This window comes from Watersipora subatra, chromosome 11 (assembly GCF_963576615.1).
Source record: "Watersipora subatra chromosome 11, tzWatSuba1.1, whole genome shotgun sequence".
NCBI classification, from domain to species: domain Eukaryota; kingdom Metazoa; phylum Bryozoa; class Gymnolaemata; order Cheilostomatida; family Watersiporidae; genus Watersipora; species Watersipora subatra.
In genome coordinates this window covers 24,355,612-24,372,772 of record NC_088718.1, presented here as the reverse complement: position 1 = coordinate 24,372,772, position 17,161 = coordinate 24,355,612, and the positions used below count along the sequence as shown (strand labels likewise).

The 17,161-nt window shown below is 35.4% G+C and overlaps 1 protein-coding gene and 2 long non-coding RNA genes across 7 annotated transcripts in view; 1 reads left to right on the top strand and 2 right to left on the bottom strand.

Annotated features, from left to right (window-relative positions):
- Positions 1–1,200: 1,200 nt before the first annotated feature.
- On the bottom strand, positions 1,201–11,395 carry LOC137408489 (uncharacterized). 3 transcript variants are annotated; one of them, XR_010980091.1, is made up of 6 exons: positions 11,232–11,395; positions 10,855–10,941; positions 10,482–10,595; positions 9,512–9,666; positions 3,184–3,289; positions 1,201–1,715 (listed from the first exon to the last, which is right to left on the bottom strand). It is a non-coding gene; the product is annotated as an uncharacterized lncRNA (long non-coding RNA). The 3 variants fall into 3 exon arrangements; XR_010980090.1 differs by lacking the exon at positions 3,184–3,289; XR_010980089.1 differs by lacking the exons at positions 1,201–1,715; positions 3,184–3,289; positions 9,512–9,666 and having other exon boundaries at positions 10,058–10,595.
- A 1,688-nt stretch (positions 11,396–13,083) lies between these two features.
- LOC137408655 (uncharacterized) lies at positions 13,084–15,511 on the bottom strand. The gene is made up of 3 exons (XR_010980106.1): positions 15,400–15,511; positions 13,943–14,062; positions 13,084–13,306 (listed from the first exon to the last, which is right to left on the bottom strand). It is a non-coding gene; the product is annotated as an uncharacterized lncRNA (long non-coding RNA).
- Positions 15,512–15,744: 233 nt separating this feature from the next.
- The window catches only part of LOC137408222 (sentrin-specific protease 6-like), a 79,774-nt gene continuing 78,357 nt past the window's right edge, over positions 15,745–17,161 (top strand). For all 3 annotated transcript variants that reach the window (XM_068094642.1, XM_068094641.1, XM_068094643.1), the window contains exons 1-2: positions 15,745–15,860; positions 16,689–16,863. In XM_068094642.1, the coding sequence (XP_067950743.1) occupies positions 15,839–15,860; positions 16,689–16,863 (197 nt within the window). In that variant the 5' untranslated portion in view covers positions 15,745–15,838. The remainder of the gene's footprint in view (positions 15,861–16,688; positions 16,864–17,161) is intronic.

Sequence of the window (17,161 nt, the reverse complement as noted above, 5' to 3'; positions counted from 1 at the left end):
TTCTCTCCACAAACCTCTAGGATATAACATGTACATCAACTTCCATTCAGTAAACCTGTGGGGTTTTGCCTTACAACGTTGGTGAATTAATCTAGCAAACCAACTTTGTCCAACAAAAGCACAATCAAAGACACTCAAAATAACACTGCAGGTAATAGTTGTTATAAACTAGTTAAGTTGAAATGAATATTAATGTTGAATACTAAAGAATGACATCATAAATAAAATTTGGCACAATGTCAGAATTGGGGAGAAAGCTCTAAATCAAAGGGTAGCGGATTGATTAATAAAGAGCTATTGTACGATTCCAAATGCTCAAGTAATACTCTCACAAATCTCTGACTAAACCTTACTACTGACATAAAAAGTAACTGGCTAGACACATTGCATTATAACATAACCTAGTGAGTGCATATGTAGCTAGACTCTAGCATTATAACATAACCTAGTGAGTGCATATGTAGCTAGACTCTAGCATTATAACATAACCTAGTGAGTGCATATGTAGCTAGACTCTAGCATTATAACATAACCTAGTGAGTGCATATGTAGCTAGACTCTAGCATTATAACATAACCTAGTGAGTGCATATGTAGCTAGACTCTAGCATTATAACATAACCTAGTGAGTGCATATGTAGCTAGACTCTAGCATTATAAAGTTAAAAATATTTAAATATCAGCTTTCTGCATAAAGGTTTGTTTGCAAATGACAAAAAAAATTTGTTCATAACTGGTTTGGGGAACTAGTTAAAAGATGAACTCAGCTTGAGTGTCATCTTGTCTGGCAAATGCAGCAGGTGGTGGCAGGTTTGTGAGAACTGATTGGCAGTTGGGTAGACTAGGCATATTGTAACACGAAGAAGAATTTTGATTCTTTGAAATTTGATTATTTGAGCTGAAGTATTCTTCAGCAGTAATTATGGAATGGCAACCTTTACAGTGAACATATCTGATGCAACTAGATGTTCGACATTAGAAACTGTTCCACAGCCAATATCTATTCTTGTGTAACAGCTAAGTGGCGAGGTTACGTTAAAGATCGTCCAGCCATGTAACAAAAATAGTTGACTCCACATCTGCGAATAACAACTTCTTACAGAACAGATCCAACAGCAGCTGTTGCATGCAAAAGGAAAACTACAAGGTTTAAAAAAGAGAAGCAAATCAAATATTTTCAATAATTTAATTTGCATTTATTTTATACTAGTTGAATGCCCAAAGAACAAAAATTTTTTTTCACAGAAAAATGTTTTTCGTTTAACATATACAACATGTACCATTCTAAGTACTAAACTTCATACCATAAGAAGTGTTTTGTGCAGTTCAAATAAATTTAGGGAAAAGATAAAATAATTTGCAAAGGTGTTTAAATGTGAAATAATAAGCAAGGAATGGCTAGATAAAGCTTGTTCTACTCAAATGGTTACAATGAAAAATGATTTGATACTCAAACGAATAATACAAAATTGAGAAAAGTAATAAAAATCATATGTTGAATTAAAAATAACATTGAATACACAGAGGTGCTTGTGTATAAAAATTTTACTGTTGCAGCAGAAGCTATCTATCAAAAGTTTGAATACAGCGATACTGGTACCAACGTTAAGATGAGATATCGAAAGCTCCTGAAGATATCACTGAAGTAATGTAGCGCACTAGGGTACCTTGTCTGACTGAACAGAGAGAGAGAGAGAGAGAATGTAGAATCAATTCCTATTAAAGATAACAGAACATACAACTGTTCATGAGAATAGTTTTTAACCATTGATCTTAGAAACTGTTGCTAGTGAAACCAGAAATTGAATGAACGTAAATTGAAACGGCACACTTTTATGACAAACTAACAAAATAGGTAATGAATATATGGTTATTAAGAGCTTTTAAAAGAAAAAGAAACGCAAAAGAAAATATTAATAAATAATGAAAACTATCTGCGTACTTAGATCGTAACCTGCAATTGCGGCTAGAAGTAAAAGTGGTAAAACAACTCCAATATGCAAAACCAATGCAATGCGGGGGGAAAATAATGCCGAAGCAAAAGATATTAAAGGTTGACATGTAATAAAATTCACATTACAGTTATTTGGTATCAAAAGATTCACCATGTCTTACTCTGTTGTGTTGTAGGTGCCAAATATGTGGGAATGTGATTACAAGCTCTTAAAAGCTCAAAAACGAAAAGCCGCCGTAGATTGGAATCTCTTTATTTCGATGACGTAGTCATGAAATTTGGTTATCGTCTTGTCACGTGATGTTCTCATGTGAATTGAAAGGCCAATAAAAAGCTCAATATAAAACTTATCGTAGCACTAGTTTATGACAAACACTTCGGGATTTCCCGAAGACCCCGTATCAAATATAGATGCTTGCTACTTTACAGTTTTGTTTCGGTTTGGTCTAATCGGCAAGTCGTAATCTGATCATGTGACCCAATACTTCGCAAATAATCTTTGCATCGCTTTTCGATTATCACAAGTAACCAACAGGCTCGTCATGATTGTCAGACAATGATATGTACTCCTTCGAGGTAAGGCTAAAAAATTAAACGAATTTTTACGGTAAGTTATAAGATATCACTGTTAAAAGTGACAGCATTATGATGACGTTAAAACAGACGCGTGAGAACAATAGACATGGTTTTATTGAATGCGTGAAGTATATTTGTGAAAATATTTCGACGAACAAGGTTGCATGAAAGTGTAAACAGAAACCATCTCTCACAACTACGTCACATTTGAGCGGTTTTGGAAAGAGAATCCAAACTACGGCGGTCTCGTGTGGCTGCGATTTTCTGTTCGTTTTTGAGCTTTTAAGAGCTTGTAATCACCTTTCCACATATTTTGCACCTACAACACAACATAGTAAGACATGGTGAATCTTTTCATATCAAATAACTGTAATGTGAATTTTGTTGCAAGTCAACCTTTAGGTAAAGAGAGATAAGTTTATGAAAATTTGTAAGGACAGTTTTGTGTAATGGTTAGACACACTTGTCTGTAGTAATGAGGCCCCGAGTTCAAATCCAGTCTGATGCAGACTTTACATTCACAGGTTTAAATCGCTATCACTGGACATATGGATGATCAACAAACAATGAGATTTATAATTTCCTATTCCAGCATCATCAGGTCTTGAATTATACTAAGAATGTGTGAGATTTTAGACATGGGAAACAACTCACCGATCCATTGGTGAGTGTTTCCTGTCCAGTGTTTAAATAAAGGTAGGTTTATTTCTCCCACACATTCTGCAGTAAGACTGAGCGGTAAGACTGAACAAGAAGTTGTCTATGGAATGGAAAATATATTTTAAGGATAGACAACTACAGATATAATCGTAAAACATGACAATGTGTCAAGATTGAACAACTCTGCATTCTCTTTCAACTGTCTTTTCAAATGCTTCTCTTTCAAATGCTGTCTCTAAGTAACAGCATAAACCAATCAAAATAATTCTTGCACATGGCAATAGACCAGAAATTTCACTTTCATTTTTACCCGTTTTCAAATATCTTTATCTACTTCCTTCGGTATAATAAATTTTTTTATTGGAATGATACCACGAAAAAATCAATACAACTCGCTTGTTCACAGGTTGAAAGGCAAACGAAAAACTATATATTACACTAACTATAATTTCCAGATTATTTTGAGTCATGAAATGATGATGAACGCTCAATGAATATGATGCTCTAAAGCTCTTTTCAAGTTTTTAAAATTGTCCGCATTTTAATTGTTTTAGACCAAATAATTGTGAAACAACTTTTTTTTTAATTGGTGACATTTGTTGTGTTGCCGGACTTTTTTTACTAGTTTTTTATCAAATACCACAAGTATTAGGAGCGCATTTACATACAGTGAAACATGGATAACTCGCCCTCGGATATAGCGAACACATGGTTAACTCGACTGGATTTGCTTGGTCCGTTCCCACGCAATGATAAATGGCTCTATATAACTCGAATTCAACACTGTTATAACGAACTGTTTTTTGCCCAACGGCTACCGAAACGGTTGCTATCGCTTTAGAAAATCACTTTATTCCAAGCCATAGAGGTAAACCTCAACTTTTCGTAATTCATAAGCGTCGTTATTACCTCCATCGGCAAAATATTTTTGTCAACGACTGTTCTAAAGGTTTAGTGAAATTTGATTTATACTGCTATACGATGAATAGCGCGGACTTGCCCGGCCACGGGCGCAAGGATTTTCGCCACGCACATACAAAACAAAAATCGCATGTTGTTTTGTATGTGCGTGGCGAAAATCCTTGAGTGCGTGACCCGGCTAGCCCGTGACGAATATTTTTCCGAAGTTGATTCCGTGTTGAATCAACGTCGGAATGTTGAATGTTTAAAGCGTCTTAAAATTTGTTTTTATTAAACGTATACGTTTTCTTAGCTAAAAAACTATTCATCGTTTGACCTAAACACAGAATACGTGTGTACATTCAATAAGTATCCATTCAAAAAGCGTGAGTGATATACAATGTACTGTTAAACCTCGTAAAACTTTTAATTGAACTGCCTCGGAGTGTTGCTCTTAACGAATCCCAGGTAAAGTAAGGTAATCTTTCCATAAACTTCAAGAAATATCGGCAAAATTGATCGTGGGTAAAACGCTCAAAAGAAAAAGATGTCTTTTCTTTGAGCATTTCAGCAACGATCAAGTTTTGCCAATGTCAATCTAAAAAACGTCCTGGCAATAACATCACCTCAAACAACAAACCAATCTCAAGTGATAGAAAAATCTCTATACTTTTTGATTAAAACGTTTTAAACTTTACATTAGAAGCATTTAATTTGAAACAAGCCATTTGTGCTTTTGATTTATATTATAGTTTGTATATGTTCATGTATCTACTAATAAATAAGTGAATACATGGACTTGTGACAGTGCTCTGATAACTTGAACACTCTGATAATTCGAACACTTTTGCTCGGTCCCTTGAAGGTTGAGTTATCCGAGTTTCACTGTATATTTAATAAAAGTTTGAAAACTTCAGATCGTTGAACAAATTGCTGTTTGGGTTACTGAATCATGCTGACAAGGACGGCCAGGGTTCAAAGGGTTAAGAAAATGTGGAGACAAGTCAACTTTGCTCAACAATGTAAAAACCAACTATGGCCTGTCGTGCATATAGTTCAGGTATAGTGATAGCCTCAGTACCCCATCGTTTGTTAACCAACGTGTAGTTTAATAGTGCTACAATTTAATTATAGTTGCCAGTTAAATTTGCTCACTTATTTTCTTTATACTTTTTTGACATAAAAACTATGCACAAGTAATTCTGAATAACTCAAACACGGAAAGGCTACAGGTGTGAACAATGTGATGCGATATTTATAGCTTAATTGAACATTAACCTATTGTCTAGAGTTATGCACCCTCTTGTGTCTCCTCACTACTCAACAAGCTTTTAAATATTCCTATTTTTAATCAAGAGGCAGGTAAATGGTTTGTACCTTCCTACGGACTGTCAAGGATGGCGACTGGTCCTATATTTCCTACATTCACATTTTGTTCAATTTATTCATTAGCTATCCAGTTGCTTTATTCATCTGCCTCAAGGTGCGCCACACACCAGGCGATATGTAGTGCGATATTATGACACATGGCGCCAATCCGTGCTGGGCAAGTTGATGCTGAGCGATAACGTTAGACTTGCTCAATCAGAGTTTTATCACACACGAGATGCATTCATATTGCTAGACTTGCTCAATCAGAGTTTTATCACACACGAGGTGCATTCATATTGCTAGACTTGCTCAATCAGAGTTTTATCACACACGAGGTGCACTCATATTGTTAGACTTGCTCAATCAGAGTTTCATCACACACGAGGTGCATTCATATTGTTAGACTTGCTTAATAAGAGTTTTATCACACAAGAGGTGCATTCATATTGCTAGACTTGCTCAATCAGAGTTTTATCACACACGAGGTGCATTCATATTGTTAGACTTGCTCAATCAGAGTTTTATCACACACGAGGTGCATTCATATTGTTAGATTTGCTCAATCAGAGTTTTATCACACACGAGGTGCACTCATATTGTTAGACTTGCTCAATCAGAGTTTTATCACACACGAGGTGCATTCATATTGTTAGACTTGCTCAATCAGAGTTTTATCACACACGAGGTGCACTCATATTGTTAGACTTGCTCAATCAGAGTTTTATCACACACGAGGTGCATTCATATTGTTAGACTTGCTCAATCAGAGTTTTATCACACACGAGGTGCATTCATATTGCTAGACTTGCTCAATCAGAGTTTTATCACACACGAGGTGCACTCATATTGTTAGACTTGCTCAATCAGAGTTTCATCACACACGAGGTGCATTCATATTGTTAGACTTGCTTAATAAGAGTTTTATCACACAAGAGGTGCATTCATATTGCTAGACTTGCTCAATCAGAGTTTTATCACACACGAGGTGCATTCATATTGTTAGATTTGCTCAATCAGAGTTTTATCACACACGAGGTGCATTCATATTGTTAGACTTGCTCAATCAGAGTTTTATCACACACGAGGTGCACTCATATTGTTAGACTTGCTCAATCAGAGTTTTATCACACACGAGGTGCATTCATATTGTTAGACTTGCTCAATCAGAGTTTTATCACACACGAGGTGCATTCATATTGTTAGACTTGCTCAATCAGAGTTTTATCACACACGAGGTGCATTCATATTGTTAGACTTGCTCAATCAGAGTTTTATTACACACGAGGTGCACTCATATTGTTAGACTTGCTCAATCAGAGTTTTATCACACACGAGGTGCATTCATATTGTTTTTTCCAGAATGCACTGCTCATGCCGCTTGTTTACATCGTTGTCCAGAAACGATATTTAACTTTATTTATTATCTATATTTATTTATTAACTATATTTATTTATTAAAAATTTTGAAAAAACTGGTTACAAAGAATGCTATTGGCTGTTTGCGAGCGTAACTGCATTAAGCTCCCTAGTTAATCGCCGAAGTGTTTTTGGGTGGAAGTCAGAAAGTGCAGCAATATATCCAAGCTACTCGGAAGAGTGCGTGTTTGCCAGTTTATCATTTTTACATTCTTATGCAATTTATCAAATTGAGCTAATGATAAGCAGTACAGAGAGCAGAGCTTTTAAACACGAGAAATTAAACACAATGCAGTCGACCCTTTTAAAACCAACGAATAGGGCTGGTGAGTGGTCTGGTTCAACAAATTGTCTGGTTTAACCGATATGCCGATCTATAGGTCTTATAAATACACGATAATCAAATTAAAAAGGAATAAGCATTGCACTGTTTATATAACATATACTGTGTACTATAGCATTATTTTTGCAAAAATTACCCTGCAAAAAAATTACAGTCTAAATGTAAGGCACATTTTACTCACTCTATGTGGATGGACTCACGAGGACAGAGGGAAAATAGAGACCTGAATCGTCTCAAAACGAAATTATTCACTCAAAGGGCAGTGTGCGAATTTGGTAGAAAACTGAATTCTGACAGGAACCACTGTAGTATGGGCAGCTGTAGAGTGTGCCATCTATTGGAAACTTTTAACGTCTGTACATCGGACTACTCATCTTTACTGTATACGATGTCTGCCTTTTCCATATCCAAACTAAAGAGTTCTGTTTTAATGAGGGTTGACTTTATACAATTGTCTCTTGTCACCATCTTTACGCTCCCTCCCAAAGAACTATACCGAATTTTGGAAAGCTTGAACGATACAACTTGAAATGCAGTATTGTTGTTCTATGATGATGTACTGAAACCACCCAACATGTTTCCATCTGTGTCTCCAACAACGAGAACTATTTTCTTCTGCGCTCTGACACCCCTGAGTAAAGTAATTAAACTCTCGCTAAGCTTCCTACAGTCTTTTGCCAGAATTAACCAACAATTAAACCGTTGAAAGAAACAAACTCAATGCTTCACTCAACATATCTTCTTGTAGTCTAGGATCGTACCATAGAACCTCTGATTGAACGCCATGGCGCCGTATTTTCCAATCTTTCCTCTATAGTTGCGGTCAATTGGAGGCGACGTTCAAATAGAGACTGGTAGTTTATTTTTCAACTACATGTAGCTTGTCAGAATTTTCGGAAAATAAATTTAGCCCTAGTACGGGCAAAGCGAATGTCGCCTATATTTGGCTCTCTTTTTCTGGTAGAGCGATATCAAACCTTTTGGATGCAAAAAACCTGCTAACTTAGCTCTAACTTGTCAAACATCTCTTAACAAATATGCATAAAGAAACTGAGAAATATCTCTACCAGTTGATATCTATTGCTAGCAATTGACCTACGCTGATATTACAGCCTGTGTCCTTCTTTGCAACTTGTTGGCATTTTCAATTTTACTTCATTCTAAATTTGAAGACAGTTCTATTTTATATCTATATTTAACATTGTTGAATAGAAACTCATAGCACTCACTGATATGTTTGCTACAGTTTGCAGCCAAAACTAGCTTTTTATGTGCAATAAAAGTGAAGTTATGAGCATTGATCTATTATAAACCACGTTAGGATAGTTGCAAGGATGCTAATAAATAACATGTTTAAATCTGCATATTTATAAGTTATACAATAACAATCTATCAAATGATACAAATATATATTTCTGAACAAGTGACATATACGAACCATACTTATATTACATGCAGAAACATATACGAACCATACTTATATTACATTCAGAAACAAAGATTTACGTTTTTCAAACAAAAATATTTCCATCATTTGCTCGGATAGCTGTGTTCTGATTGTTGCTTTTGATCGAACGAGCATCTTCTAGTTGTCCAATACCTTCCACAATATCTTCTGGCCTCAACTTTTCTTCTGCACAGCTGAACTAGTCGATATTACTGTCCAAACAATCTTTTTGGCACAGCACATGTAAATTTTTGGTACATGTACTTCAAAGTATCAGGACCCCGTTAAACAAGGCACCACTATTAACCTGAGGCAGTAATTATTTCTATAGCGTTGCTTTGAAAGTTGATCTACCATCGTAAATTTAAGTCGTTTTTTATATACATGCATGTATGTATGTAGGCTACCTCGAAGTAGAAAGACCCCAATAAACAGAGAACTACTACTAACCTGAGACCATTATTTTTTATTGCAATGGTGTTGCTTTGAAGAAAAAAAAGAACAGCTTTGGAATTGGACGAGAGAATTAATTGTTATTGATATAAACGATTCATTATTAATACGATTTTGTGGAAACCCTTCTACTGATCAGTTGATATTATAGGCTCGTAAAGATCAAATAATGTCAAAATGGCAGTAAAATGGAGGTGGCGTTCAATTGGAAAGTGACGGTCTATTTTTCAACCCTTCTCTCAGGGTGGCGGTCAATTGGAGGTGGCGTTCAAATAGAGGTGGCATTCAATTAAAGGTTTTACAGTATGTTAGAAAACATAGCTATATATTTGATGATGTTATTCCATATTACCCATCTCATCCATATACCCCATCTTACATTTAATGCTAACCTGCTAACAAACAGCAGCATCTACTGCTCCCTGAATTTGTGAGGAACAGCTTGATTGATCTACAGTATTCTCAGATGAGTTGAAGGTCTAGATAGGATTAGATGCTCGCAGCCTGCAGACTTGGTCACAAACATTGGTAGTAACAACTTCTGAAGCTGAAATAAAAAGCTCATGACCAATTCCTTATAGTCTTAGTTACCATTGTGAAATACGATAGAGATACCATTGTTAAATATAATAAAGATACCATTGTGAAATATAATAGAGATACCATTGCAAAATACAATAGAGATACCATTGTTAAATATATTAGAGATACCATCGTTAAATATAATAAAGATACCATTATTAAAAATAATAATGATCCGGTAGATGCTCCTATAACAGAATCTGTTATAGGAGCATCTACTGCTCCTATCCTGCATCTGATACTTTCTATACTTTAAACTCTAGATAACGTAAACAAGTTTATGTGAAGTTTTTGCTTCATACTACGTAAAAAAATTCTATACAACAAAAAGTGTCAAGTCGAGAGAGTTTTCAAAATCAATTTGAATGCTAGTTTATTTCGACACACTTGCAGAAGAAAAACTGATGTGCGTATAGCGTTATATCTATTATACATAACTTTCGCCACGTTCTAGTTCGTCGAAATAGATCATCAAATGTGTTGACCTTACGGAAAATAGGATAGCTGCAGTTGTTCATAAATACTTGAAGGCAGTCGATTGGTGCAGGTGTTGTGAAATATAATAGAGATATCCTTGCTAAATATAATAGAGATACCACTATGAAATATAATAGTAATACCATTGTGAAATACAATAGAAATACCATTGTGAAATATAATAGAAATACCAATGTAAAAAAAGAATGAAGGAATAAATGAGCTATAGCGAGCTCATCTTGTCAGATATGGATGAAAGCGTACTTGAAGACTGCTCTGTAGGCTTAAGTGAACTGAGTATACCCAAGCCATTTGACCACTTCCCGAGTTCAGTACTCATTTTGGTATCTTGTTTACTGAGACTGCCTCCTTTTTCTGGATATTTACAAAGCTGAGCCGCACACCCAAATTCAAAATCTCAAAAGGAAAAATGTTACCAATAATCCCTGATTTAATCTAATTGTCATAAAAAATGAAGGAGCTTGAAAATAAAGCAAGTCTGAACAGCTGTCTCTTGCTCAGACCTAGAGAAATGAGGTTACATCACTTATGACTCTTCTTATCTGGATAAAAGAGGTGTGAGTGTGAGAGAAATGTTAATAGCTAAAACTCAGAGTCAGACTGAGTGAGGCTGATCAGGTTTGTGCAATACCTTAGAGATGTCAGCATGCCTCACCTGTGAAAGAAAACAGACCCAAAGACTTTGCCTCTTTCCCCTCCATACGCATTGTTCTCCATCATCTGCTAAGTCACTTCTCTTTCACTGCAAACAAATTTTTATTTCAACTTTTGTGCCTTTTTCTATATGAACTATCATGACACCTGTTTGACTGTCGAGACTCGCAGTCATACGGGAATGAGCGAACAAACATTAACGATCGTTCGAGTAAGTGTAATAAGATGAGGTATTAACTAATATTTATTGGCTTTTTCAACCTTGTGCTATGAATATAATAGTGTGAGAATTTCGTTAGTTGTGTATTTAAATTGCTGAACTTGTTGGACTTAAAGAATAAAGAAGTAGTAAATGTATATTTTATTGGTATTGCTTACATTAGCATTGCACCTCACTAGTGCCTGAACATATTATAATTAAATTATTGTGCACAACCTGCACATAGCCAAAATAAAATAAGATGACAAAGGAAATTTAACAGTGATGTGTCATGTATATGTGGATTCGGATTGTGCATAATGTAATTTCTCTAAAATCCCGCACGGCACACCCTACGCACTCCGTACAACGGGTGCCAGAGATTACGCCTACAAGTGATTTTGCCTACAGGAGATTACGCCTACAAGTGATTTTGCCTACAGGAGATTACGTCTACAAGTGATTTTGCCTACAGGAGATTACGTCTACAAGCTGATAGACTATGCCTACGATCTAGGATATTGCCCCTACTTTAAAGGTCCGGCCACACGTAACGAATTATTCGTTTAATCTGACCGAATCCACGAATTTCACAGAATTCACAGATTTATTCTGCCGAATATCATAGATTCGTCTGAGCTGTGCATGCACACCGAATTCGTTAACGAAACGTTTTTAATTGGCTAACCAATTGTTTTTAGCGAGCACGGTTCTAGTAGCTTTGACAAGTGGTATAGTCCAAGACACGTACGACGACCCACAATAAAAGTATGACCGCGATATGACTTGATACATACGATGCAACGGCCTATATGCGCTATTGTTGGTTCTCTCTCGTTGGTTCACCATGACAGGAACTTCTCATCGTGTATCCAGAATTTTCTTTTAGATGTTTTAGAAGCTTTGAATTATTTCTTTTTCAATAATTGTAATTTCTTTTTATGCAGCAAAAGCTTCGTCGCAAAAACAGCCGCTATCTCTAGCGCATATAGGCAGTTGCATCGTATATATCAAGTCATATTGCAGTCATACTTTTATTGTGTGTCGTCGTACGTGTCTTGGACTATTCCACTTGTCAAAGCTACTAGAATCGTGCTCGCTAAAAACAATTGGTTAGCCAATTAAACGCGTTTCGTTAACGAATTCGGTGTGCATGCACAGCTCAGACGAATCTATGATATTCGGCAGAATAAATCTGTGAATTCTGTGAAATTCGTGGATTCGGTCAGATTGAACGAATAATTCGTTACGTGTGGCCGGACCTTTATACATACAGACACATGTCAATAACTGAGTATTTCTATGTTATCAACAGCCCATCACTAAAAGTGATCAATGGTTGTTGGTCAATATATCATTTCATAACTTTGGAGTTGTTTTTTATCTCCTATTGCATACCATTATGTTTCACTTTTACATGGAGCCTCCCTCACAGCCGGTTGAGATCACCCTTGGGTACATATGCATATATACAGAGTAAATTACAAATACAAGTTATATGATTTACAATAGTGTCATCCATCATAAATGAGCAAAAGAAGGCTCTCATAAAAATTTGATTTTTCTGCATATAACCTGTTATTTCACTTTGATAAAAAAGAAATTATTTACTAAACAATATAGTTTTAGCAAGAAAAAATATGACATATAAAGGAGCCAACTCTAAATTAACAAAAAGACCACAAAACAATTAAGCACGTTTGATAAAATTATGCTAAAGTGGCCATAGCTTCAACCACATTGTAATGCTGTAATAAATATCTTTGAAATGAAGTAAAAACCCATTTCTCAATCTCCTTGCATGGCTACTATAACTGCTCCTTCTCTTTAGCTTTGCTATATAATAAGCATACATTAAAAGACTATTTCGAAGTGAATATTATTTAGACTTATACAAAATTACTCACTTTTGTATAATTTGGAAGAATTGGGCTACTTTTGTACACACAACAGTTCATATGCTAAGTACACATTCTTGCAGTATTTTTACTTGCTGAAGTTTTCCTATTTCATCAATTGAATCAATAGATAGATTATAAGTTTAGGATTTATTCTGCAAAAAAATACAAACATCCAGTTACAGATTTATTTGCTCCATTTTCTCATTCATCACATATAAGCACCATCATGTCAGTGATACATCTTAAAATGGTAGGATCTGTACTTGTACTAGTATTTGTTCAATAACGTATGTATCGTCATATCACCCTATCTTCTGACTGTCATCATTCTTTCTCAATCGACTTTCAATGTTCTACAAAGTAGAGTAGAAGGTCATGAAAAAGCAATATGTTTTTTGAGAATATTATAAAGTATGATAATGCAATTTACTTTCTCTACCTCGATACATCAGAAACCCAACACTGAGCGGATAAGAAAATTTGCACAGAAAACAAATGCAAGATTTTGCAAGATTTTTGCAAGATACAGAACAAATCAACTTAAGCTAGGTTATAGGTATAATATTCTAAAATGTTCAAACAGTAATACAATGATTAAACTTTTGCTTCATTTTTGTGAGCCAAAAGCCCTGCTAATCATTGTATGAGCTAGTTTAGCCTGTTTAGACTAGCTTTAAGAAAGGAGTCGTGTGTTCAACAACAGCAAAACTCTAACAGACAACTCCCAAACCGCTTGTTGAGAGAGTCTAGAGCTATTTTTGTGCCTGCTACATATTGCATAAAATGATGCTTGGTAGGCTAAGAGACGAGGTATTAAGAGACTCCATGCGAGTGCCAAGAAAGTGGCCGAAGATGAACTGACAACTTAGCTGATAACGCAAAGCCTCAACAGCTACACAAGACAAAGCTCCCATGCTGCAACAAGATTTATGCTCTCTTGAATCTTGAGCCAAATTTGGCACATGAAATTGAATCCACAAAAGTATTACCATCTCTCTATTGGCAAGTTGTCTTTGCCGATGGATACAAATAACTTTCTCATCTTATATGATCACCATCTTCAAAGTGTGACTTCTAATCCTTATTTTGTGGTAGAGTTGCAGAATGATCTGAAATTTAATCAACATATTTTTAAAATTGAATCCGAGGAAGAGCAATTAATCGGCATGCTTACAATGGTTCTGAAAGATGCAGATCAAAAGACAAGAAAGATAGCTGATACTTCACGAGTTAGACCTGGTCCTGAGTATGGCTGCATGGTTTGGGACCTTTACCTTACAAAGGATATTACTTTACTAAAGTGAACTCAAAACGCTGCACTGAGATTTTTGTATAGACAAAAAAACAGAGTTTTCTTCAACTATGAGAAATTAATTATTTTGAAACCTTGAAAGACAGATGAGTTAAACTTTGTCATAATGTTTTTAGTAAAATTTTGGGTGGTGATATTGACTTATTGATCAGGACCAATATCAATATACCAATATTGACATTGGTCCCATTCGCTACCTGGGACTTGTAATTTAGATGTTGTGTACAAAGCTACATACATGGAAAATGGTAGCGTACAGCCTGCTACACGGTATCGGCGTTTCATAATTTACAGTTTTAGACTAATTGTACTGCTCAGAGGATGAAATTTTTAATGTAATGTTACTTATCACAATTAGCCATCCCAAGACAAACAGTTTTAACTCATGATTCAACCTTTCGATCAATCAACCTTGCTTGCAACACAAAATAATAAAACCACTACATAATTATATGTAATATATATTATGTATATGGTATAATATACCAAAGATATAACATTACTACTACTATGTATATATTAGCAATGCATAAGACATTGCTAAAACAATGTTTTACAAAGCAAGCTAAAACAAAGCAATGCGTAAAACATTAAAAGTGACCAGAAGAATGGAACAATTTAGTTATAAAACAACTATTTATTTTTTTGTTATTTATTCGCAAATAATCATATTATTTTGCCTCATTCATTTACCCACACTCGTTTGACTATTAAATTACTATAAGCAGACAGACCAATGCCCAATATATCGAATTATTAATACTAGTTCACCGTTAGTTGCAGACTATTAATTAATTACAAACTATCAATAAATAATAATTCGTAGTACAACGAATGGTACTACCACCTTAAGGTGGTGATGATTTTATCAGACTCAAAGCATCTATCAAAGCTTTGAGATTTTAAGCACACATCTTAGCGTTCTTGTGGCTCCGAACAGCCACCAGTAGTAATAGTAGCAGTGGTAGTAATCGTTAAGAAAGCCAAGAAAGGAAAGGAGATATTAAATTGTTTTTATTTTACACTTCCACGATTTTCGCTCTGATTGATAGATGACTTTAATCAATAGTATGTTTTTCAATCAATGTTAAGTGAAAACACTATTATTGCATTACTTTTTACCATTTTTCTTACATTTTTTCTTAAACAATCAATGGTATGCACCATCTCCATAACTGTAGACGTAATCTCCAGGAAGTGTAGACGTAACCTCCAGGAAGTGTAGACGTAACCTCTAGGAAGTGTAGGCGAAACCTCTTGTAGCCGAATCCTCTTGTAGGCGTAATCTCTGTAACCCCGTACTATATTTTAGCCCTAGCTTGCTGTACCGAGAGTAAAGTACCAGTACAGGGACATGTACAAATTGTCGAGAAAGGTGGTTTTGCAATAAAACTACAATTATTTGGGATCGTAAGCTATATTTTTTTTATAAAATGGCACAGTTGTCCTTGTTAAAATTGACCTATATTAACTGCAACGGATGTTGTAATAAAACATGGCTGTTCTTTTTGTACTGCGTATTCAGACAATGTCGTATTTGGTGTGAAATAATCATGATAATATATTGGGAACAATGAGTCACAACTACTTATCAGGTATGAAATAGTTATTCTACGATTTGGCAAATATTTTCGTTGGACGAAAACGGTTAACTTAGTAAATAAGCAACGCACAATGCAGTTTCCCCCTTTGGCTGCATCCCCGTTAAATCCGGCCCTGAAAATGGCTTACTCGTGGTTTGGGAAATTCAAAATTGGCATGTAAGAATCTCTGGAGTAGGCGTTGTCATAACTGTTCTGTCTTAAAAACCTGATTTACTCTGCCTAGTTTACTAATTGTTTGGTGTTGGCTTCTGATCACGTATATCTCGTGCTGTTGTATACAATGGTAGTACCGATATATTTTTCACACAATGGCAATGCTTTCATATTCGTTGTTTTAATGGTCCCTTATTATGTTTGAATGGTATTCTAGTTTATAGCCAGTCTTGTTAAAGGGAATGCACAAATCATTAGTAGCGAATGCTGGATTTTGCACTTGTCCGTGTAGGTAATATCTACTCAATGTTTGATATTATTACCGAAGCAAATCTCTAATTTTGTCTCATGGCTAATCACTCGTTAGCAGCATATATTTGTCACCTTGATGCGATTCTCTCATAATGGTTCCTTGGGGCGTGACAGGATAGAAACTGCCAGAATTTTGCTAGCGATATATGTACAAAGTTTATAAAAACCGTAGCATACATTTTTTTGCTAATTGTTCTTTTACCATAGTAGCTTAATTGTTTCATGGAGTGTGGCAATAAGTGAAAGTCTAATGTTGAGAGACATATTTGTGCTTAGTACTGGTTTTAGGCCAATTATGTTAGCTACTGTAGTATTTAAATTGTCTATTTTAACGGGTTTCGTCGTATTTGGTAGCCTTTGCAAGGGTGTCAGAAGGAGGCGATGGAAACAGATCCACTACGCAATCATCTGCGCTTCCGCAGACCTACCAACAGCTGGCAGCGTTTGGAATGCAGCCAAACAACACCAGCATGTTTCCAACCGCAACATCCGTGAATGCGACACCTGCTCACTCACATCAGCAAACTAGGTAGTATTGAAACAACACTAACGACAAACTTTCTATTTTGATAGGCAATATGGCATTTAAAAAGTCTAATGTTCATGCATTTTTATACTTTAATCATTTATAGTTTTTTTTATTCATGTACATGTGCGCAACCACACGGCAAGAATGTTTACAAGAGATGTATCATGAACACAACAACAAATACCATTGAGTATGTTTTAAGTTGCAGTTTTCAGTTGCTATGTTTTAGCAAAGCCTTCCAACATTTGACTTCAGCAAATTTTACCTTAAGATCCTTCACTGTTACCTTAAAATAGTG